The sequence below is a fragment of the Pristiophorus japonicus genome, chromosome 8, assembly GCF_044704955.1.
Source record: "Pristiophorus japonicus isolate sPriJap1 chromosome 8, sPriJap1.hap1, whole genome shotgun sequence".
Taxonomy (NCBI): Eukaryota; Metazoa; Chordata; class Chondrichthyes; family Pristiophoridae; genus Pristiophorus; species Pristiophorus japonicus.
The window spans coordinates 553,641-577,826 of NC_091984.1; the positions used below are offsets into that span (position 1 = coordinate 553,641).

At 52.1% G+C, this 24,186-nt stretch overlaps 1 protein-coding gene across 1 annotated transcript in view; it reads right to left on the reverse strand.

Moving 5' to 3' along the window:
- Positions 1 to 3,772: 3,772 nt before the first annotated feature.
- lpar3 (lysophosphatidic acid receptor 3) overlaps positions 3,773 to 24,186 on the reverse strand; it is a 116,275-nt gene continuing 95,861 nt past the window's right edge. Inside the window, exon 3 of the mRNA XM_070885950.1 lies at positions 3,773 to 5,011. Within this exon, the coding sequence (XP_070742051.1) occupies positions 4,695 to 5,011 (317 nt within the window). The 3' untranslated portion in view covers positions 3,773 to 4,694. The remainder of the gene's footprint in view (positions 5,012 to 24,186) is intronic.

Consider the following 24,186-nt stretch of genomic DNA (forward strand, 5'->3'; position numbering starts at 1 on the left):
TTTCCCTGGAGCCCTGAAAATTTTTTTCCCTTCAGGAACTTATCCAACTCCCTTTTGAAAGCCACGATTGAGTCTGTATTCACCACCCTCTCAGGCAGCACATTCCAGATCCTAAACACTCGCTGCGTAAAATCGTTTTTCCTCATGTCGCCTTTGGTTCTTCTGCCAATCGCCTTAAATCTGTGTCCTCTGGTTCCCAACCCTTCCACCAATGGGAGCAGTTTCTCTCGGTCTACTCTGTCTAGATCTGTTATGTATGTAATAACTCGATAGACTGAATACTGTAAACTAACACAGGTACAAACCTGGCTCGGTTTTATTAGAGCCCAAAGTGATCACATTACAAGATGGCTTGCCTTTTATACCTGGGCCGCGCCCACGTGCGTACAGCCCAATGACCTCCGACACTGGCGCCACCTGGTGGCCAGTAACCCCAAGCAGACATACATGACAAGATCCTTCATGATTTTGAGCACCTCCAACAAATCTCCTCTCAACCCTCTCTGCTCTGAGAACAACCCCAGCTTCTCCAGTCTCTCCACGTAGCTGAAGTCCCTCATCCCTGGAACCATTCTCGTAAATACCAGATAACCAACACTTCTTGTGCGAAGAAGATTTTCCCGATACCAGGGCTGAACGTGCCTTTGTACCATTTGTACCTGTGCTCCTTGTCCTGTATCGCTGGGAGAGGGCAACATGCCTGGGAACGGAATGACTAACAATTTTAGAAAGAGCACGATTTGAATTCCACAAAATAAACCTTTTTTGAACAAATGTTCAGAATGATGCATCTATACATTGGGAAAATGCAAGCTTTAGTTTTAGAATCAATGGCACCTGACTTTAACATACAATAGATCCATTACAAGGAGCAGAGAATCATGATCAATGTTATGGCCAGAGTTGCAGTTTTGGTTGTCCATGGGGGAAAGGATATAGGTTTAAGCCAAAGAGTGTAGATTTACCAGGACGATGCCAGGGATGGGTAACTTTTGTTATCAGGACAGACAAGACCTGGAGTCGCCAAGCTAATAGTGGATTTAATAGAGCTTTTGTAAATGCTGAAGCATTTCGATAGAGTGACGAGGGAAAGATCAGTCATGGTGGGTCATCGGTTTATAATTCTCACAGTGAGGAGAAAGGTTACACAGAGTTATTGGAGCATAGAATACACGGCCACACGACTGGCTGAGGCAAAGAAAAAAAACAGATTTGAATTTGTAGTAGAGGAAGATCAGGCTAAGGGGAGAGAGCGGGGCAGTGGGATTAGTTTGGGGATTGATACAGGGCTATGGGGAGAGAGCGGGGCAGTGGGATTAGTTTGGGGATTGATACAGGGCTATGGGGAGAGAGCGGGGCAATGGGATTAGTTTGGGTTTGATACAGGGCTATGGGGAGAGAGCGGGGCAGTGGGATTAGTTTGGGGATTGATACAGGGCTATGGGGAGAGAGTGGGGCAGTGGGATTAGTTTGGGTTTGATACAGGGCTATGGGGAGAGAGCGGGGCAATGGGATTAGTTTGGGGATTGATACAGGGCTATGGGGAGAGAGCGGGGCAGTGGGATTAGTTTGGGATTGATACAGGGCTATGGGGAGAGAGCGGGCAGTGGGATTAGTTTGGGTTTGATACAGGGCTATGGGGAGAGAGCGGGCAGTGGGATTAGTTTGGGATTGATACAGGGCTATGGGGAGAGAATGGGGCAGTGGGATTAGTTCGGGGTTTGATACAGGGCTATGGGGAGAGCGGGGCAGTGGGATTAGTTTGGGATTGATACAGGGCTATGGGGAGAGAGTGGGGCAGTGGGATTAGTTTGGGGTTTGATACAGGGCTATGGGGAGAGAGCGGGGCAGTGGGATTAGTTTGGGGATTGATACAGGGCTATGGGGAGAAAGCGGGGCAGTGGGATTAGTTTGGGGATTGATACAGGGCTATGGGGAGAGAGCAGGTCAGTGGGATTAGTATGGGGATTGATACAGGGTTATGGGGAGAGAGCGGGGCAGTGGGATTAGTTTGGGGATTGATACAGGACTATGGGGAGAGAGCGGGGCAGTGGGATTAGTTTGGGGATTGATACAGGGCTATGGGGAGAGAGCGGGGCAGTGGAATTAGTTTGGGTTTGATACAGGGCTATGGGTAGAGACCGGGGCAGTGGGATTAGTTTGGGGATTGATACAGGGCTATGGGGAGAGAGCGGGCAGTGGGATTAGTTTGGGATTGATACAGGGCTATGGGGAGAGAGTGGGGCAGTGGGACTAGTTCGGGGTTTGATACAGGGCTATGGGGAGAGCGGGGCAGTGGGATTAGTTTGGGATTGATACAGGGCTATGGGGAGAGAGCGGGGCAGTGGGATTAGTTTGGGGATTGATACAGGGCTATGGGGAGAAAGCGGGGCAGTGGGATTAGTTTGGGGATTGATACAGGGCTATGGGGAGAGAGCGGGTCAGTGGGATTAGTTTGGGGATTGATACAGGGCTATGGGGAGAGCGCGGGGCAGTGGGATTAGTTTGGGGATTGATACAGGACTATGGGGAGAGAGCGGGGCAGTGGGATTAGTTTGGGGATTGATACAGGACTATGGGGAGAGAGCGGGGCAGTGGGATTAGTTTGGGGATTGATACATGGCTATGGGGAGAGAGCGGGGCAAAGGGATTAGTTTGGGATTGATACAGGAATATGGGGAGAGAGCGGGGCAGTGGGATTAGTTTGGGATTGATACAGGGCTATGGGGAGAGAGCGGGGCAGTGGGATTAGTTTGGGATTGATACAGGAATATGGGGAGAGAGCGGGGCAGTGGGATTAGTTTGGAGATTGATACAGGGCTCTTGGGATACAGCGGGGCAGTGGGATTAGTTTGAGATTGATACAGGGCTATGGGGAGAGAGCGGGGCAGTGGGATTAGTTTGGGGATTGATACAGGGCTATGGGGAGAAAGTGGGGCAGTGGGATTAGTTTGGGGATTGATACAGGACTATGGGGAGAGAGCGGGGCAGTGGGATTAGTTTGGGGATTGATACAGGGCTATGGGGAGAGAGTGGGGCAGTGGGATTAGTTTTGGGATTGATACAGGGCTATGGGGAGAGAGCGGGGCAGTGGGATTAGTTTGGGATTGATACAGGACTATGGGGAGAGAGCGGGGCAGTGGGATTAGTTTGGGATTGATACAGGGCTATGGAGAGAGAGCGGGGCAGTGGGATTAGTTTGGAATTGGTACAGGGCTATGGGGAGAGAGTGGGGCAGTGGGATTAGTTTGGGATTGATACAGGGCTATGGGGAGAGAGCGGGGCAGTGGGATTAGTTTGGGGATTGATACAGGGCTATGGGGAGAGAGCGGGGCAGTGGGATTAGTTTGAGGATTGATACAGGACTATGGGGAGAGAGCGGGGCAGTGGGATTAGTTTGTGGATTGATACAGGGCTATGGGGAGAGAGCGGGGTAGTGGGATTAGTTGGGGATTGATACAGGACTATAGGGAGAGAGTGGGGCAGTGGGATTAGTTTGGGATTGCTCTAACAAGGAGCCAGCACGGACACTTTGAGCCAAATGGTCTCCTCTGTCTTGTCAAGCTCTGTGGCTGCATTCCATACATTGGTTTCCGTTGACAACAGAATAGTGTCGTTTTTTTTGAATAAAGTAGATTTGGTACAATGAGTGTAGAAGTATTTTGTGTTGATATACAAGCCCGAACTGCCTTCAAAAAATTAAAATACAACAATTAATTTTGTACAAGGAAATAACATAAAAATGAAGAATTACATACACATTGCCGTATGCAGTATATATAAAAACAAAGCCTGTAATTGTTAGTTTTGCATAAAACAGGTTATATGCTTTTTGTGGCATGAGGCTAAGTGATTGACATGGTAGGACATCCCATAAATCTTTGCACTCGATATGTGTGGCCCCAGTCGTTGATTAGAAACCACCATTTTTCACAGAGTTGGCAAACAATTTTTAAAAGTGTTGTTCTTGGGGTGTGTGTTGCTGGCAGGACTGCATTGATTGTCGATCCCTGGGTGTCCGTGACAAGGTGGTGGTGAGCCATCTGTAGTCCGTGTGGTGATGGTGCTCCCTCAATGCTGTTCGGTAGGGAGTTCCAGGATTTTGACCCAGAAAGGGGTTCTGCGTAGACCTGTGATAACTTTACCGCGTGCTCACAACGCCTTCCGTGCCCTGTGTCCCACACATTTAAGTTGCACACCGAGGATGCATAGGGTCACTTTCAAGTGCAGTGTGAGTGTGCTGGGAATACGCGGGAAGCAGTATATAGGCCGTATCTAGCTCAAGATACAATCTCTTCACAAACAGTACTTTTGCCCACCTGATACCCTTGTGATACAAGTCACAACCATGTTGACTGAGTGTGCAATTTGGACCACACCAGCACTGAGAAATACACACATCATACTTATAAAACAAAGTCCTTTTTAGAAAAAAAAGGCTCACTTCTGAAGAAGTAAAACAGGCCCCTAATGCTATTCAGCACCATGATCAGTTCCCCACCATTAGCTATGGTATTGTTACGATTGCAAATCATTGTATTACACCAGTCAGTGAAAATCTTGCGGAATTTTATACATCCTTTGTGTTAATTGAGAAGCTCAAGGGCCTTGGTGGTGTGTCTCCACGGCACAAGAAGCTCGGTAACAATCTTGCAAACCTTGGAGTGAATTGGCTTGTCAACTCACTGGGATCTTCAGGGTACTGACTGGGGCCGATAGTGGTCCTTGTCCAAGGTACCATTTTCAGAGACCACGCTCTGCCTGATTGAGTTGGATTTCAATCCGTCCCTCTCCATTTCAGTCTTTTGCTTGAAGCCATGGCACAACATCTGCTTTATGCTCTTCCATATTTCCCGATCCTTGTAGGAGTAAATGATGGGATTCATCAGAGAATTGGTCAAAGCCAACAGAAGGACCCATTTTTTTACAGACAGCACATCGCATCTGTCACAGGAAATGGCATCCAGGAGGACCACAACCAGGCCAGGAGTCCAGCAAAATATAAAAGCACCTGAAATACAAATACAACGTATTAACACAATGCTTAATACTTCACTCCAACGTCTTACATGTCTCTCCTTCCAGAATTAATTTTGGGAGGGAGAGATTGTTTGTGAAGAACAGAATTCCACCTCCTCCACATCTGAAAGAAAAAAGGCCTTGCATTTTATGAACCATCTTATCATAGACTCATTCAGCACAGGAGGAGGCCATTCGGCCCATCGTGCCTGTGCCGGCTCTGTGAAAGACCTATGTAATTAATCCCACATCCCCATCTCTTTCCCTGGAGCCCAGCAAATGTTCTCCCCCACCCTTTCAGCCAGTTCATTCCAGATCACGACAACTCGCTGCGCAAACAATTGTTTCCCATCTGACCACTGGTTCTTTTGCCAATTACCATAAATCCTTGTCCCTCTGGTTACTGAAGCTTCTGCCACTGGAAACCGTTTCCTCTTATTTGCTCCATCAAAACCCTACATGATTCTGAACACCTCTATCCAATCTCTCCTTAACCTTCTCTGCTCCAAGGAGAACAACCCCAGCTTCTCCAGTCTATCCACATCACTCAAGTCCCTCATCCCTGGAACCATTCTGGTCAATCCCCTCTGCTCCCTCTTCAAGGTCTTGACATCCTTCGCAAAGTGCGGTGCCCAGTATTGGCGCTTGCCTTGATTCTATAACCCTTAATACCCTGACCTAACAAAAATCAATCAATCTCGGTTTTGACATTTTTAATTGACCCCCGGCCTCAACAGCTTTTTGGGAGAGAGAGTTCCCGATTCCTACTGCCCTTTATGTGAAGAAGTGTTTCCTGACATCACCCTGAACGGCCGGGCTCTCATTTTAAGGTTCAGCCCCTTCTCCTGGACTCCCCCCACCAGAGGGATTACTTTCTCTCTGTCTACCCTGTCAAATCCTTTGACAATCTTAAAAACCTCAATAAGAACATAAGAAATAGGAGCAGGAGTCGGCCATACGGCCCCTCGAGCCTGCTCCGCCATTTAATACGATCATGGCTGATCTGATCATGGACTCAGCTCCATTTCCCCGCTCGCTCCCCATAACCCCTTATCCCCTTATTGGTTAAAAATCTATCTATCTGTGATTTGAATACATTCAATGAGCTAGCCTCAACTGCTTCCTTGGGCAGAGAATTCCACAGATTCACAACCCTCTGGGAGAAGAAATTCCTTCTCAATTCGGTTTTAAATTGGCTCCCCCGTATTTTGAGGCTGTGCCCCCTAGTTCTAGTCTCCCCGACCAGTGGAAACAACCTCTCTGCCTCTATCTTGTCTATCCCTTTCATTATTTTAAATGTTTCTATAAGATCACCCCTCATCCTTCTGAACTCCAATGAGTAAAGACCCAGTCTACTCCCGAAACAAGCACTCTATTCGGAGCTTCGACACGGCAAGCGAGGCCCAGGAGGGCAGAGAAAATGCCTCGAGGACACCCTCAAAGCTTCCTTGAAAACATGTAACCTCCCCACCGACACCTGGGAGTACCTGGCCCAAGACCGCTCAAAGTGGAGGAGAAGCATCCGGGAAGGCACTGAACACCTCGAGTCTCTTTGCCGGGAGCACGCGGAAACCAAGTACAAACAGCGGAAGGAGCGCACGGCACCTCACCCACCCGTCCCTCAAACCACCGTCTGCCCCACCTGTGACAGAGACCTAGGTCCCGCATTGGTCTCATCAGTCACCTGAGAACTGGTGTTAGTGTGGGAGCAAGTCATCCCCGGCCCCGAGGGGCTGCCTAAGAACAAGAAGTCATCCCGGATAGCATATATTAACTGTCTAATCTCGATTTGAAAAGACAGTCAAAACACATTACAGCACACAGTATCTCGCAGCAAAGTACCTCAAGGCAATGTTTAAATTATTCCGCAATTTGAAAAGCAACTTTGTAAAGCCAAGTAACCAGCAAATTCTGTGAGGAATCTGTTTTTACATGTCAGCCATCGAGATTCAATTATTCATGATTCACTAGTTAAAATAAATGATGCTTTTGCAAAAACCACGGAGTTTCTGTGAAGCTGTTTCACTTCCCATGCACGTCACAGTTATCCAGTTAAATCCAGTCAGGGCTCCAGCTTTTTAATTCATTCTGGTGATGTGGGCGTCGCTGGCAAGGCCGGCATTTATTGCCCATCCCTAATTGCCCCTTGAGAAGGTGGTGGTGAGCCGCCTTCTTGAACCGCTGCAGTCCGTGTGGTGAAGGTGCTCTCCCAGCCCACACTGTGCGATATGTGTGCGCACTGAGTCCGTGCAGCAGGGCTGGTCTCCAGTCGTCCTGGTTAACCCTTGCCCCTGGACCAAGACCTCGCTCTGTCAAGCCCCGTGTGGTGGCTGGTGTGCAACGGTCACCCCACGTTAAAAAAATCCACCCACAGGCATCTTCCACCCTTCAGGATGTAGTTCGGGATCCGGAATATTAGGTCCTTCATTGTAACACCTGTGAACTCATCCCATTTTGGCGTGGAAGCAAGTCATCCTCGCTTCGAGGGACCGCCTATGATGATGATGATGACGACTTAAGCGAAGTGGAGCGGGACTCCCTGGAGACAGGTCAGGAACAAACTCCACACATCGGTCCGGAGCCCAAACCACCTCACAGCCAACACTGTAGTGCCAGTATAGCTTACGATGCACAGGGCAGCTGTTGCATGGAGGGGTGGGCCATTGGGTGGTGCTGGAGGAGGATTGGCCAGTGTTACTCCAGGAGAATGGGTGGAACCTGCGGGACTGAGCGCATCACGCATTGAGATAAAACTACCAGCATTTATATAGCGACTTTAACATAGTAAAATGTCCCAGGGTGCTCCACAGGAGCGTTATCAGATAAAATCTGACACCAAGCCACACAAGGAGATATTAGCGCAGGTGACCAAAAGCTTGGTCAAAGAGGGAGGTTTTAAGGAGCGTTTTAAAGGAGGCGAGAGAGGCGGAGAGGTTTAGGGAGGGAGTTCCAGAGCTTGGGGCCCAGGCAGCTGAAGGCACGGCCACCGATGGTGGAGCGATTATAAACAGATTGCACTAGAGGCCAGAATTGGAGGAGCGCAGAGATCTCGGAGGGTTGTGAGATTGGAGGAGGTTACAGAGATAGGGAGGGGTGGGGGGGCACAGAGGGATTTGAAAACAAGGATTGAGAATACACAAGACCCAAAGGTGTTGAAGCCATGAAATGATGATAATTGTATTACATTCATTTGTTACGGGAAATTTCTGAAATAATTCAAAGGCAATTCAGAAACTGATTGGAGTGAACTGTGACCTCCAGTCCCTTGCTGTAATTTAACTTTGTGCATTTCATATACTTTATAATACACCTCAAAACTGGTCTCTTGTTAGTGCAGAGTTATAATTATGTTTCTGAGAGATGCAGTCTATAAATACAAGTCTTTCTCTCCATTCGGTGTCTCTGGAACTATATAGTTCAGAAACATTGCAATCTTATGATCAGCCATGAACTCATTGAATGGTGGTGCAGGCTCGAAGGGCCGAATGGCCTACTCCTGCACCTATTTTCTACGTTTCCGTGTTTAATCAGAAAGCTGAACACTGACACTGTACAGAAAGAAAGATTACATTTATATGGTGCCTTTCATGACCTCAGGATATCCCAAAGTGCTTTACAACCAGTGAAGTACTTTTGAAGTGTAGTCACTGTTGTAATGTGGGAAATGCGGCAGACAATTTGCGCACAGCAAGCTCCCACAAACATCAACATAATAATGTTTTTTTAAGTGATGTTCGATGACGGATAAATATCAGCCGGGGAGAACTCCCCTGCTCTTCTTAGAAATAGGGCCATGGGATCCTTTACATCCACCTGAGAGAGCAGGCGGGACCTCGGTTTAACGTCTCATCCAAAAAACGGCACCTCCGACAGTGCAGCACTCCCTCAGTACTGTTCCTCCGACAGTGCAGCACTCCCTCAGTACTGCCCCTCCGACAGTGCAGCACTCCCTCAGTACTGCCCCTCCGACAGTGCGGCACTCCCTCAGCACTGACCCTCCGACAGTGCGGCAGTCCCTTAGTACTGCCCCTCCCACAGTGCGGCTCTCCCTCAGTACTACCCCTCCGACAGTGCGGCACTCCCTCAGTACTGCCCCTCCATCAGTACGGCACTTCCTCAGTACTGCCCCTCCGACAGTGCGGCACTCCCTCAGTACTGCCCCTCCGACAGTGCAGCACTCCCTCAGTACTGCCCCTCCGACAATGCAGCACTCCCTCAGTACTGCCCCTCCGACAATGCAGCACTCCCTCAGTACTGCCCCTCCGACAGTGCGGCACTCCCTCAGCACTGACCCTCCGACAGTGCGGCAGTCCCTTAGTACTGCCCCTCTGACAGTGCAGCACTCCCTCAGTACTGCCCCTCCGACAGTGCAGCACTCCCTCAGTACTGCCCCTCCGACAGTGCGGCGCTCCCTCAGTACTGCCCCTCCGACAGTGCGGCCCTCACTCGGTCCTGCCCCTCCGACAGTGCGGCCCTCCCTCGGTCCTGCCCCTCCGACAGTGCGGCCCTCCCTCGGTCCTGCCCCTCCGACAGTGCGGCACTCCCTCAGTACTGCCCCTCCGACAGTGCGGCCCTCCCTCGGTCCTGCCCCTCCGACAGTGCGGCACTCCCTCAGTACTGCCCCTCCGACAGTGCAGCACTCCCTCAGTACTGCCCCTCCGACAGTGCGGCCCTCCCTCGGTCCTGCCCCTCCGACAGTAGCGGGACAGTAGTCCTCACTACAGCGGGACATGAACACAGAACCTGGGAAGTGCTAGGACTGCCCACTAGCCACGTCTGACACTAGTCTCTGCTGTGGGAAGAAAACAGGGGAGGAGATAAACTTGGGAAAGCCTGTTGACGCGAGGGAGTATTTAACAATGACGACAATACTTTAGGTTAACTTAGGCCTTTACACACCGTGCTGCGATTACTGCAGCATGGAGTCAGTACGGATATAGACAGAGGTACGGTAAGAAGCGATAAGATTAGACTGTGCGTGCTCTGGGCCCAGTACGCTGGTATACCGGATACCAGGCAGCCGTGCTCTGTGGGTGACTGCTACATTGGCAGCATTGCATTTATTTTGGATCACAAAACTGACCAATGGAGCTAAAAAAAACATAAATACATACGCGGGTTTCCTTGGTTCCTCTAACCCTATCATTTCGCTTCCCAACAGCCCAGATTACACATTGCTGTGATCACACGCTGCTCTACATGGGCAACACCAGAACTTCCTTCCTGACTCCATGCTGCACTAAACGCCGCACTGAACACACGCCTAGAGTATCGTCATCCCTGTTAAATACTCCCTCACGTCAACACGCATTCCCCAAATTTATCTCCCACTTCAGAGACCAGAGGATGTAATCCAGGCTGACACGCCAGTGCAGTACTGAGGGAGTGTCGCATTGTCGGAGGGGCAGTACTGAGGGAGTGCTGCACTGTCGGAGGGCAGTACTGAGGGAGTGCCACACTGTCGGAGGGGCAGTACTGAGGGAGTGCTGCACTGTCGGAGGGGCAGTACTGAGGGAGTGCCGCACTGTCGGAGGGGCAGTACTGAGGGAGTGCCGCACTGTCGGAGGGGCAGTACTGAGGGAGTGCCGCACTGTTGGAGGGGCAGTACTGAGGGAGTGCCGCACTGTCGGAGGGTCAGTACTGAGGGAGCGCCGCACTGTCGGAGGGGCAGTACTGAGGAAGCGCCGCACTGTCAGAGGGGCAGTACTGAGGGAGTGCCGCACTGTCGGAGGGGCAGTACTGAGGGAGTGCCGCACTGTCGGAGGGGCAGTACTGAGGAAGCGCTGCACCGTCGGAGAGGCAGTACTGAGGGAGTGCCGCACTGTCGGAGGGGCAGTACTGAGGGAGTGCCGCACTGTCGGAGGGAACTACCCAGTTCCAGCAGACACGACTTTGTGGTTCAGCGCTCCTGGAGTGAAGTGGAACGCGGAATCAAACGCTGCCACCTGTCTTGGAGTGCTAGACACAGCGTGAGGGGTGGTAGTGGCAGAGCGCAGCACAATGTCCCGTGCAGCGTGCTGGGCTCACGGGCTCCTTCCCTCCCTGAGAGGGTTGGGCCGTTGCTGACGTGCCTGAGGATTGTTGGGGCGCAGGACACGCGATCCACGACTCGCCCGCCGTGGGAAACACTGGGAAAGGCAGCACTGAGGGCTCAGAATAAAACCTTGGTCTGCTGGGCCCCCACTGCCTGAAGGACCCGCTCCCCAAGCGGAGGGCCGAGATCACAAGGCCTCCTGCAGCTGCTGGTGTCAACATGCGGCGAGGCTGCAGGGGGCGGAGGGAAATTTAAGATCTGGGAAAGTAACGGGGGGCGCAGGAGATCGTGGTGTTAGGCCCAGTCGAGAGCTGGTAGCGCCCCGTGGAGGCAAAAGTGGGAGGCGCAAAGGAGGCCAATTTCTCGCCCTATATATATGCAAGTTGTTTTTGCAGTGAACAAAGGACCTCTGGTGGCAAAGAGAGTTTATTACACCAAGTACATTTTTGACAGCAGTTAAATGATTGCCGTGCAATGGAGAAGACTTGCCTGGTCTGGATGTGGACAGGACCACCAAGCTATTCCCCCAGTTTTATACTCCTGTCGATTTGATTTTACTGAAAAGTGCAAACCGAGGGAGTTATACTGACACCAATGGGTTGAGGGAATGAAATCCGTTCCAAGAATGATTCACTTGATGCTTTTTAAAAGGCTGGTCACAAGGTCATAGAAACATAGAAAATAGGTGCAGGAGTAGGCCATTCGGCCCTTCGAGCCTGCACCACCATTCAATAAGATCATGGCTGATCATTCCTCTCAGTACCCCTTTCCTGCTTTCTCTCCATACCTCTTGATCCCTTTAGCCATAAGGGCCACATCTAACTCCCTCTTGAATATAACCAATGAACTGGCCTCAACAACTCTCTGCGACAGGGAATTCCACAGGTTCACCACTCTCTGAGTGAAGAAGTTTCTTCCCATCTCGGTCCTAAATGGCCTACCCCTTATCCTTAGACTGTGACCCCTGGTTCTGGACTTCCCCAACATCGGGAACATTCTTCCTGCATCTAACCTGTCCAGTCCCGTCATAATCTTATATGTTTCTATGAGATCCCCTCTCATCCTTCTAAACTCCAGTGAATACAGGCCCAGTCGATCCAGTCTCTCCTCCTCATCATCATCATCATCATAGGCAGTCCCTCGGAATCGAGGAAGACTTGCTTCCACTCTTAACACGAGTCCTTAGGTGACTGAATAGTCCAATACGAGAGCCACAGACCCTGTCACACCCTGACAGACAGTGGTTGAGGGAAAGGATGGGTGGGATCCTCCTCAACTGTCTTCTCCCTGTGGTTGAGGAGCCCCTCCCGGAGTCAGTGCGGATTCCATCCTGTGCGGGGTACAACGGACATGATCTTTGCAGCGCAACAGCTGCAGGAGAAATGCAGGGAGCAGCACCAACCCTTGTACATGGCCTTCTTTGACCTTACAAAAGCCTTTGACACTCAACCGTGAGGGTCTATGGGGCGTCCTGCTCCGTTTCGGCTGCCCCCAAAATTTTGTCGCTATCCGGGGCCTGCTCCGTGACGACATGCAGGCCGGTCACCAGATGGCGCCATTGGCTCATGACTGAAGATCAAAGTCAGCGAAAAGCACCAACGAAAAGGCAAAGATCTTCCATGTTGATCGTTTACTGTCAGACCAGAGCCCCGTCCGAGCATGGTGCTAACGCAGCTGCTGACAAACTTCCTGCCCAGCTCCCGGACCCCTCGCCAAACGCATTCAGCAAATATCAGCGCAACAGCAAAATACCGCGGCAGCTGGAATCTGAAACAAAACGCTGGCAATCTCAGCGGGTCGGGCAGCGACTGTGGAGAGAGAAACAGAGTTAGCATGTCGGGTCGATGACCCTTCAGTGTGTGGACTGGCTGCGATCGGGGTCGTCCTGAGGTGGGCAGACTGAGGCTAAACTTAACTGAGCTACCCCAGTGTTGCACACTCAACAACCCAGATACTGAAGGCCCGTGCTCCAAAGCGTGCTGCGGAGTGTCGCAGGGGGTTCGGGCCGTCAGTCAGGAGAGCAAAGTAGCAGCTCACCATGCGCAAAGAGGGTTTCTGTAAATTAAAAGAAGGGGGAAGGGTTTAATCACCTTTCACCTGCGATCTGGGGTGTTACTGTATAAAAGGACGTTCCGAAACATATAAATATCAGCAGATCCGAATGAAAAAAGGACAGAAATTTGACATCAGACCATCAGTCCTGTCATGTATGTACACGCTGTTTGTAGCCACCAGATGGTGTCATTGTTGGAGGCCATGAACAGCATGCACATGGTGCTGCTCTGGTATAAAAGGCCAGCCATTTTGTGAGTCAGGCACTTTGGGCCGTAATAAAGCAGAGCCAAGGGTGTACCGTGCTTAGTTAAACAATACTCAGTTTAAACCTTTATTGCAAATATACCAAGTCCCAAAATACTTCTGGTTATATGCCACTTCATCATCATCACAGGCAGTCCCTCGGAGTCGAGGAAGACTTGCTTCCACTCCTGAAGTGAGTTCTCAGGTGGCTGAACAGTCCAATACGAGAGCCACAGTCTCTGTCACAGGTGGGACAGACAGTGGTTGAGGGTAAGGGAGGGTGGGACTGGTTTGCCGCACGCTCCTTCCGCTGCCTGCGCTTGGTTTCTGCATGCTCTCGGCAACGAGACTCGAGGTGCTCAGCGCCCTCCCGGATGCTCTTCCTCCACTTAGGGCGGTCTTTGGCCAGGGACTCCCAGGTGTCGGTGGAGATGTTGCACTTTATCAGGGAGGCTTTGAGGGTGTCCTTGTAACGTTTCCTCTGCCCACTTGGGGCTCGTTTGCCATGAAGGAGTTCTGAGTAGAGCGCTTGCTTTGGGAGTCTCGTGTCTCACATGTGGACAATGTGGCCCTGCCCAGCGGAGCTGATCGACTGTGGTCAGTGCTTCAATGCTGGGGATGTTGGCCTGGTCGAGGACACTAACGTTGGTGCGTCTGTCCTCCCAGGGGATTTGCAGGATTTTGCTTAACATGCTGGCCGCAAAATTGTGCTTAATCTGACAAGAAGAAAAAACTTGCATTTATATAGCGCCTTTCATACCTCAGGACGTCCTAAAGCGCTTTGCAGCCAATGAAGTACTTTTTAAAGTGTAGTCACTGTTGTAATGTGGGAAACACGGCAGCCAATCTGCGCACAGCAAGCTCCCACAAACATTAACGTGATAATGTTTTTTTAAGTGATGCTGGTTGACGGATAAATATCAGCCGGGGAGAACTCCCCTGCTCTTCTTAGAAATAGGGCCATGGGATCTTTCACGTCCAGCTGAGAGAGCAGGCGGGACCTTGGTTTAACACCTCATCTGAAAAACAGCATCTCCGACAGTGCAGCACTCCCTCAGTACTGCCCCTCAGACAGTTCAGCGCTCCCTCAGTACTGCCCCTCCGACAATGCAGTACTCCTTCATAGAAACATAGAAAATAGGTGCAGGAGTAGGCCATTCGGCCCTTCGAGCCTGCACCACCATTCAATGAGTTCATGGCTGAACATGCAACTTCAGTACCCCATTCCTGCTTTCTCACCATACCCCTTGATCCCCCTAGTAGTAAGGACTACATCTAACCCCTTCTTGAATATATTTAGTGAATTGGCCTCAACTACTTTCTGTGGTAGAAAATTCCACAGGTTCACCACTCTCTGGGTGAAGAAATCCCTCCTCATCTCGGTCCTAAATGGCTTACCCCTTATCCTTAGACTGTGACCCCTGGTTCTGGACTTCCCCAACATTGGGAACATTCTTCCTGCATCTAACCTGTCTAAATCCGTCAGAATTTTAAACTTTTCTATAAGGTCCCCTCTCATTCTTCTGAACTCCAGTGAATACAAGCTCAGTTGAACCAGTCTTTCTTGATATGTCAGTCCCACCTTCCCGGGAATCAGTCTGGTGAACCTTCGCTGCACTCCCTCAATAGCAAGAATGTTCTTCCTCAAGTTAGGAGACCAAAACTGTACACAATACTCCAGGTGTGGCCTCACCAAGGCCCTGTACAACTGTAGCAACACCTCCCTGCCCCTGTACTCAAATCCCCTCGCTATGAAGGCCAACATGCCATTTGCTTTCTTAACCGCCTGCTGTACCTGCATGCCAACCTTCAATGACTGATGTACCATGACACCCAGGTCTCTTTGCACCTCCCCTTTTCCTAATCTGTCACCATTCAGATAATAGTCTGTCTCTCTGTTTTTACCACCAAAGTGGATAAGCTCACATTTATCCATATTATACTTCATCTGCCATGCATTTGCCCACTCACCTAACCTATCCAAATCACTTTGCAGCCTCATAGCATCCTCCTCGCAGCTCACACTGCCACCCAACTTAGTGCAAATCTGGAGATACTACATTTAATCCCCTCATCTAAATCATTAATGTACAGTGTAAACAGCTGGGGTCCCAGCACAGAACCTTGCGGTACCCCACTAGTCACTGCCTGCCATTCTGAAAAGTACCCATTTACTCCTACTCTTTGCTTCCTGTCTGCCAACCAGTTCTCAATCCATGTCAGCACACTACCCCCAATCCCATGTGCTTTAACTTTGCATATTAATCTCTTGTGTGGGACCTTGTCGAAAGCCTTCTGAAAGTCCAAATATACCACATCAACTGGTTCTCCCTCGTCCACTCTACTGGAAACATCCTCAAAAAATTCCAGAAGATTTGTCAAGCATGATTTCCCTTTCACAAATCCATGCTGACTTGGACCTATCATGTCACCTCTTTCCAAATGCGCTGCTATGACATCCTTAATAATTGATTCCATCATTTTACGCACTACCGATGTCAGGCTGACCGGTCTATAATTCCCTGTTTTCTCTCTCCCTCATTTTTTTAAAAGTGGGGTTACATTGGCTACCCTCCACTCCATAGGATCTGATCCAGAGTCTATGAAACGTTGGAAAATGACTGTCAATGCATCCGCTATTTCCAAGGCCACCTCCTTAAGTACTCTCGGATGCAGACCATCAGGCCCTGGGGATTTATCGGCCTTCAATCCCATCAATTTCCCCAACACAATTTCCCGACTAATAAGGATTTCCCTCAGTTCCTCCTTCCTCCGAGACCCTCTGACCCCTTTTATATCCGGAAGGTTGTTTGTGTCCTCCTTAGTGAATACCGAACTAAAGTACTTGTTCAATTGGTCTGCCATTTCTTTGTTCCCCGTTATGATTTCCACTGATTCTGACTGCAGGGGACCTACGTTTGTCTTTACTAACATTTTTCTCGTTACACGTTTTTTACTTTACATATCAGTACCGCCCCTCCGACAGTGCAGTGCTCCCTCAGTACTGCCCCTCCGACAGTGCAGCACTCCCTCAGTACTGCCCCTCCGACAGTGCAGCACTCCCTCAGTACCGCCCCTCCGACAGTGCAGCGCTCCCTCAGTACTGCCCCTCCGACAGTGCAGCACTCCCTCAGTACTGCCCCTCCGACAGTGCAGCGCTCCCTCAGTACTGCCCCTCCGACAGTGCAGCGTTCCCTCAGTACTGCCCCTCCGTCAGTGCAGCGCTCCCTCAGTACTGCCCCTCCGACAGTGCAGCGCTCCCTCAGTACTGCCCCTCCGACAGTGCAGCACTCCCTCAGTACCGCCCCTCCGACAGTGCAGCGCTCCCTCAGTACTGCCCCTCCGACAGTGCAGCACTCCCTCAGTACTGCCCCTCCGACAGTGCAGCGCTCCCTCAGTACTGCCCCTCCGACAGTGCAGCGTTCCCTCAGTACTGCCCCTCCGTCAGTGCAGCGCTCCCTCAGTACTGCCCCTCCGACAGTGCAGCGCTCCCTCAGTACTGCCCCTCCGTCAGTGCAGCGCTCCCTCAGTACTGCCCCTCCGACAGTGCAGCGCTCCCTCAGTACTGCCCCTCCGACAGTGCAGCACTCCCTCAGTACTGTCCCTCCGACAGTGCAGCACTCCCTCAGTACTGCCCCTCCGTCAGTGCAGCGCTCCCTCAGTACTGCCCCTCCGACAGTGCAGCGCTCCCTCAGTACTGCCCCTCCGACAGTGCAGCGCTCCCTCAGTACTGCCCCTCCGACAGTGAGGCGCTCCCTCAGTACTGCCCCTCCGTCAGTGCAGCGCTCCCTCAGTACTGCCCCTCCGACAGTGCAGCGCTCCCTCAGTACTGCACTGGGAGTGTCAGCATAGATTGATGTGCTTGAGTCCCTGGAGTGGGTCTTGAACCCACAACCTTCTGACTCCGAGGCGGGAGTGCTGCCCACTGAGCCACAGCTGACATCACTGGAAAATTTACATGGCTATATTTTTTTTTAAAACAATGAAGCATTCCTCATCCATTGGACTCAATCTAAAATTATCTCATTTGGTTCGTGTTAGAACATTTCCTTGGAATTCACTGCTGCACCAAGTTAGGATTTGTCGGAGTGATAAATCTCATTGAATGCTTGTGCAATAATGTTACTAGGGAGCTTTATTTGTGGCAAAACAAGGCTTGAGCCCACGGTGTTTGTCTGCGGGAGTGCCGGGTGACTGGAATTTTGTGATGTATGCGAGGCCTGTTCGGACTTGAGTCAAGGAGACTCCCACTACCATTAATCTGGCAAAGTCACGGTGCAGGAAATATGAGGCAACCTGCTGAAAAACCGGTTCTCTGTTGACATGACAGTGCAATCCGTGGGCTTCATTTGGCACGGGCAATGCCTCATCACACCCGGCCCGAAATACTTCACCCAACTGACTCCATTCAGTGTGACCCCGAGCTTCTGGTCGCCTGTCCCTTTAATTCCCTGCTCCACTCCCACTCTGACCTCTCTGCCCTCGGCCTCCTACACTGTTCCAACGAAGCTCAACGTAAGCTCGAGGAACAGCACCTCATCTTTCGTTTAGGCACTTTACAGCCTCCTGGACTCAACATCGAGTTCAACAATTTCAGACCAGAACCTCGGACCCCGGCACCTGTTGCTGATTCTGCCATTCCCATTTACCCCCTCTCTGGATTCATCTTTTAGAAACATAGAAACATAGAAAATAGGTGCAGGAGTAGACCATTCAGCCCTTCGAGCCTTCAATAAGATCATGGCTGATCATTCACCCCAGTATCCCTTTCCTGCCTTCTCTCCATTGTCCCGTTACCATCTCCTTTCACCTCGCCCCAGTCTCTCTAATCTCTCCTGTCTTCCGCCCTATCACTGACCTTCCCTTTAGTTCTATCCTCCCCTCCCCCTTTCCCCGCCCCGACACTCGCTTAAAAACCGGTCACATCTCTAACCGTTTCCAGTTTTCTGACGCAGGGTCATCGACCCGAAACGTTAATTCTGTTTCTGTCTCCACAGTCGCTGCCTGACCCGCTGAGCATTGTATCATTGCTTTGATTGAGCAAGGCAATCTGGAGTGAGAAGACCAAGGTACCATGCAGCGCTGAAGATAAATCTGATCAAGTTTTGTCGGTTGGACTTGCAAACTTCTCATTGTTACTGCACAACACGCTGAATCGCAGAGTGGAGCAGGACAGAAGACCAATCACCATGTAAAGCCCAACTCTCAAAGCCTCACCTCCCACTGATGTCCCTCGAACGTGTCGTTCCCATGGACAGATTATTCCAATCAATGATAACCCTTCCCTAATATCTGTTCAAACTGCACTTTATACTCATTTAACTCCCATCCCCTGGTTACCCCCTACCCTGCCGTGCTTCAGAATTGGGCCCTGTAAATGTGGTGAGGCCCACCTCACCACGGTAACCATGGCTACGCAGGGCCGAGCGACCCTGAGTCGAGGGGCACATTGACATAGGGTGAGCAGGGGCGGCTAAAGGATGGGGAGCACAAGGGAGGAAAACCGCGACGGTGGCGGAGGAACGGACTGCTTCGTTTAGCGGGGACCACTTCTGCCACATTGTGGCCCTGGCGAGCGATGAGCACCTGCATTTATATAGCGGCGTGAATATAGTAAAAATGCACTTCACTGGAGTGTTATCATTGACATCGAGCCAAAGACATAAGGACAAGTGGTCAAACACTTGGTCAAAGTGGCCGGTTTTAAGGCGGGTCATAAAGAAGGAGAGGCGGAGAGGTTTAGGGAGGGGGTTCCAGAGCTTGGGGCCCAGGCAGCTGAAGGCACGGCCACCGATGGTGGGGTGAGAGAGGTGGGGCATACTCCAGAGCCCAGTATTGGTGGACGCAAAGATCTCAGAGGGTTGGCGCGCTGGAGGAGGTTATAGGGATAGAGAGGGGTGAGGCCATGGAAGGCTGGGGTGGGTGGGGGTGAGGTGGGGGAGGGGGAGTGAGGGGGGGGGGTGGGGGGGTGAGGGAGAGGGAGGGTGGGGGTGAGGGAGTGGGGTGAGGGGAGGTGAGGGAGGGGGTGAGGGTGAGAGGGGTGAGGGGGGTGTGAGGGTGAGGAGGGGTGGGGTGGGTGGGGGGGTGAGGGGAGGTGAGGGGGGAGAGGGGGGAGAGGGGGGAGAGGGGGGAGAGGGGGGTGAGAGGGGGTGAGAGGGGGTGAGAGAGGAGGGGTGAGGGGGGATAAAGAAGTGAAGCTGGTCTGATGACACTATCCCATCTCCGTTTCTTGGCCTCATTGAGAAACAGGGGGATGTAAGAAGAATCTAGCACTAATGGGTGAGGAGATCCAGTGGATCCCACCCCAAAATCCACTCTTGCCCAAAATAATCACACCTGAAGTATGGAGCCGTAATCCGCATTCACCTGCCCAAAACCCATTAATATTTACACTTTCCATTGAGGTACCTTCCCTCGAACACACTCTGCTGCTGCACCTCCAGCCAGTTGCACAGAGTTGTTGAAGCAATTATCGCACAAAACACATGGAAACAAATCACGTAAATGGGGGGGAGAGAGGGAGTGTGGAAAGGAAAGAGGGAGGGGAGAATGAGGTGATAGAGAAAGAGGGAAGGGGAAAGAGGGAGGGAGGGAGAGGGAAAGGGGAGGGAAGGGGGAAGAGAGAGAGAGAAGGGGAAGAGAGAGGGAAGGGGAAGAGGTGGAAGATGGGAGGTGAAGAATGAGAGAGGAAGAGCGAAGATGGAGGGCGAGGAGGGTAATTGGAATATAAAGGGACAGTGAAGGTAAAATGGGTGTCTTGCCGAATAGAACCATTTCTGGGCAAATGTATTGCCTGACGGAAACCTGACTGATAAATGATCTGTGGTTTGTGGCTGGTTAATGGGAGGTAGCGATACTGCCGGATTAGTTACAGAGCAACTGCACCAAAATACACCGCTGGCTGAACGTTGCTGGTATTGAAACATAGAAACATAGAAAATAGGTGCAGGAGTAGGCCATTCAGCCCTTCTAGCCTGCACCGCCATTCAATGAGTTCATGGCTGAACATGAAACTTCAGTACCCCCTTCCTGCTTTCTCGCCATAACCCTTGATCCCCCGAGTAGTAAGGACTTCATCTAACTCCCTTTTGAATATATTTAGTGAATTGGCCTCAACTACTTTCTGTGGTAGAGAATTCCACAGGTTCACCACTCTCTGGGTGAAGAAGTTTCTCCTCATCTCGGTCCTAAATGGCTTATATTTTATGCATTCCTTGTGGCAGATACAGGCCCATCAAACCCTCCGGAATCTTGGATGAGAGATATGACCAGTCGGAAGTGTGTCACTGGAAATACGATCAGCTTGTCACATGTGGCAGCCTCTGAATCTGAAGCTTTTGGGTCCAAGACCTATTCGAGAACTCGAGTCCATGACTTCAGGCTGACAATACGGCGCGGTACCGAGGGAGGGCTGCATTTGTTCGACGCTAGGATGCAGGTCTCGATGTCTGCTCCGGTGTTTATTAAGATCCCATGGCACATTGCGAAAGATTAGTGAGTGCTCCCATTGTCTTGGGCAAACAACCTCCCACAATAACACTCCCAGAGCATTCCTTTCATGGAACTCGATGGCTACCACTTAATGTGGCGTTGGGTAATCGAATTCGATTTGTGGCCAGCATCAGGTGTGTGCATTGGGAGTGAACTGTTGTAGTGGGAGGAGAGCGTGGCTTTAAGTTGCCTTACACGCCCCACCACAGTGCGCAAAAGCTCACCTGTTCCTTACTTCTGTTATTGTACCCGAACAGAGGTGGTAGCACTTACATCAAATCTCTCTTTATCTCACTGTTTTCCCCACTCCTGGCATTAAGCAGCTAAAGACCTCAAAGCCACCTCATGAGAACATAGCAACTCGGAGCAGGAGTCGGCCATTCGGCCCCTCGAGCCTGCTCTGCCATTCAATAAGATCACGGCTGAACTTTAACCTCAACTCCACTTTCCTGCCTGATCCCCATATCCCTTGATCTCCCTTGTGTCCAAAAATCTACCGCTCTCAGCCTTGAATATATTCAGAGACTGAGCCTCCACAGCCCTCTGGGGCAGAGAATTCCAAAGATTCACCCCCCTCTGAGTGAAGAAATTCCTCCTCATCTCAGTCCTTAATGGCCGACCCCTTATCCTGAGACTGTGACCCCTGGTTCTAGACTCCCCAGCCCGGGGGGAAACATCCTCCCTGCATCTACCCTGTCAAGCCCCTTCAGAATTTTATATGTTTCAATGAGATCATCTCTCATTCTTCTAAACTCCAGCAAGTATCGGCCCATTCTACTCAATCTCTCCCCATAGGACAACCCTCTCACCCCAGCTACAGTAAGCTAACCTGCCGCAGGCAGGACTTGAGCCTGTGCGAGGAAACTCCCATAAATTTTGGGCCCAATGACTTAGCCGTAGCTCGCCTCGTGTTAACTCAGTCTACCTGCAACGAGATTGCAGGAGCAGAATATGGAAATCGAGATCATATCATCATCATCTTAGGCAGTCCCTCGGAATCGAGGAAGACTTGCTTCCACTCTTAGCATGAGTCCTTAGGTGGCAGAACAGTCCAATACTGGAATTACAGTCTCTGTCACAGGTGGGACAGACAATGGTTGAGGGAAGGGGTGGGTGGGACTGGTTTGCCGCACGCTCCTTCCGCTGCCTGCACTTGATTTCTGCATTCTCTCGGCGACGAGACTCGAGGTGCTCAGCACCCTCCCGGATGCACTTCCTCCACTTAGGGCGGACTGGTCTTTGGCCAGGGACTCCCAGGTGTCAGTGGGGATACCTTGGGAGCCTCTTATCAACAAGAGCAGGCATTGACGACAAGATCCAACACCGCCTCCAGTGCGCCAGTGCAGCCTTTGGCCGCATGAGGAAAAGAGTGTTTGAGGACCAGGCCCTCAAACCAACCACCAAGCTCATGGTCTACAGGGCTGCAGTGATACCCGCCCTCCTGTATGGCTCAGAGACATGGACCATGTACAGTAGACACCTCAAGTTGCTGGAGAAATACCACCAATGATGTCTCCGCAAGATCCTACAAATCCCCTGGGAGGACAGACGCACCAACATTAGCGTCCTCAACCAGGCCAACATCCCCAGCATCGAAGATCATAAGGGATTCATTGTTACACTCCTGAGTCCCACTTATGGGTCAGCTGCAGATCAGTGGGCAACACTCCCATCTCCGATCACACGGTTGTGGGTCCAAATCCCGCACTAAAGACTTGAGCACGTAATCTAGACCGACCCTCCAGTGCAGTGCTGACGGAGCGCTGCACTGTCACAGGTCTGTCTTTCGGGTGAGACGTTAACCTGAGGTGGAGACAAAAGATCCCATAGCATTATTTTGAAGAGCAGGGGAGTACTCCCCGGTGTCCAGGTCCAATATTTATCCCTCAACCAACAAGACTAAAAAACCTTATCTGATCATTATCACATTGCTGTTTGTGGGAGCTTGCTGTGCACAAATTGGCTGCCGTGTTTCCTACATTACAACAGTGACTACACTTCAAAAGTACTTCATTGGCTGTAAAGCGCTTTGGGACGTTCTGTGGTCGTGAAAGGTGCTATAGAAATGCGAAATCTTCCTTTATTGGTGCATTAGTCGATACAGGGCAGCGAGAACAAAGGGCCCTACGGAACCAGGAAAATAGCTGTGGCCGAGCCAGATAATAACACTGACTGTAAATCCTGCAGTCTGTGTCGAAATGGTTGCAACACTCAGAGGGCTAACAGAGAGAGGGATGCCTCATCATTAAATGTTAATCTGTTTACTCACAGAACCACCTCACGGCACAACCTCCGCGACGTTAGATGATTGGGGGAGAAATTGGGCAACACTTGGGGAGTGCAGGCCTTTGCACCCGGCGCAGAAACCTCTCCTTCGCAGGAAATTGGGGTTACCACCACCGAAAGGAAGTCAAGTAAAGCGCTACAGTTCCTGGGGGGTCGGGAGCGGGTAGCGGGGGTGGTCGGGAGCGGGTGGGGGGGTCGGGAATGGGGCGGGGGAGGGGGAGGGAGCGTGGGAGGGGGAGGGAGCGGGGGGGCATCGGGAATGGGGCGGGAGAGGGGGAGGGGGAGGGAGGGAACGGGGGGTGGTGGGGGTGTCTGAGGGAGGAGCGGGGGGGGATCGGGCGGGGGCGGGGGAGGGGGAGGGGGAGGGAGGGAACGGGGGGTGGTGGGGGTGTCTGGGGGGAGGAGCGGGGGGGGATCGGGCGGGGGCGGGGGAGGGGGAGGGGGAGGGAGGGAACGGGGGTGGTGGGGGTGTCTGGGGGGAGGAGCGGGGGGGATCGGGCGGGGGCGGGGGAGGGGGAGGGGGAGGGAGGGAACGGGGGGTGGTGGGGGTGTCTGGGGGGAGGAGCGGGGGGGATCGGGCGGGGGCGGGGGAGGGGGAGGGGGAGGGAGGGAACGGGGGGTGGTGGGGGTGTCTGGGGGAGGGAGCGGGGGGGGATCGGGCGGGGGAGGGGGAGGGGGAGGGAGGGAACGGGGGGTGGTGGGGGTGTCTGGGGGGAGGAGCGGGGGGGGGATTGGGAGGGGGAGGGGGAGGGGGTGGGGGGAACGGGGGGTGGTGGGGGTGTCTGAGGGAGGAGCGGGGGGGGATCGGGCGGGGCGGGGGAGGGGGAGGGGAGGGAGGGAACGGGGGGTGGTGGGGGTGTCTGGGGGAGGGAGCGGGGGGGGGGGATCGGGAGCAGGGGAGGGGGAGGGGGTGGGGGGGAACGGGGGGTGGTGGGGGTGTCTGAGGGAGGAGCGGGGGGGGATCGGGCGGGGGCGGGGGAGGGGGGAGGGGGAGGGAGGGAACGGGGGGTGGTGGGGGTGTCTGGGGGAGGAGCGGGGGGGGATCGGGCGGGGGAGGG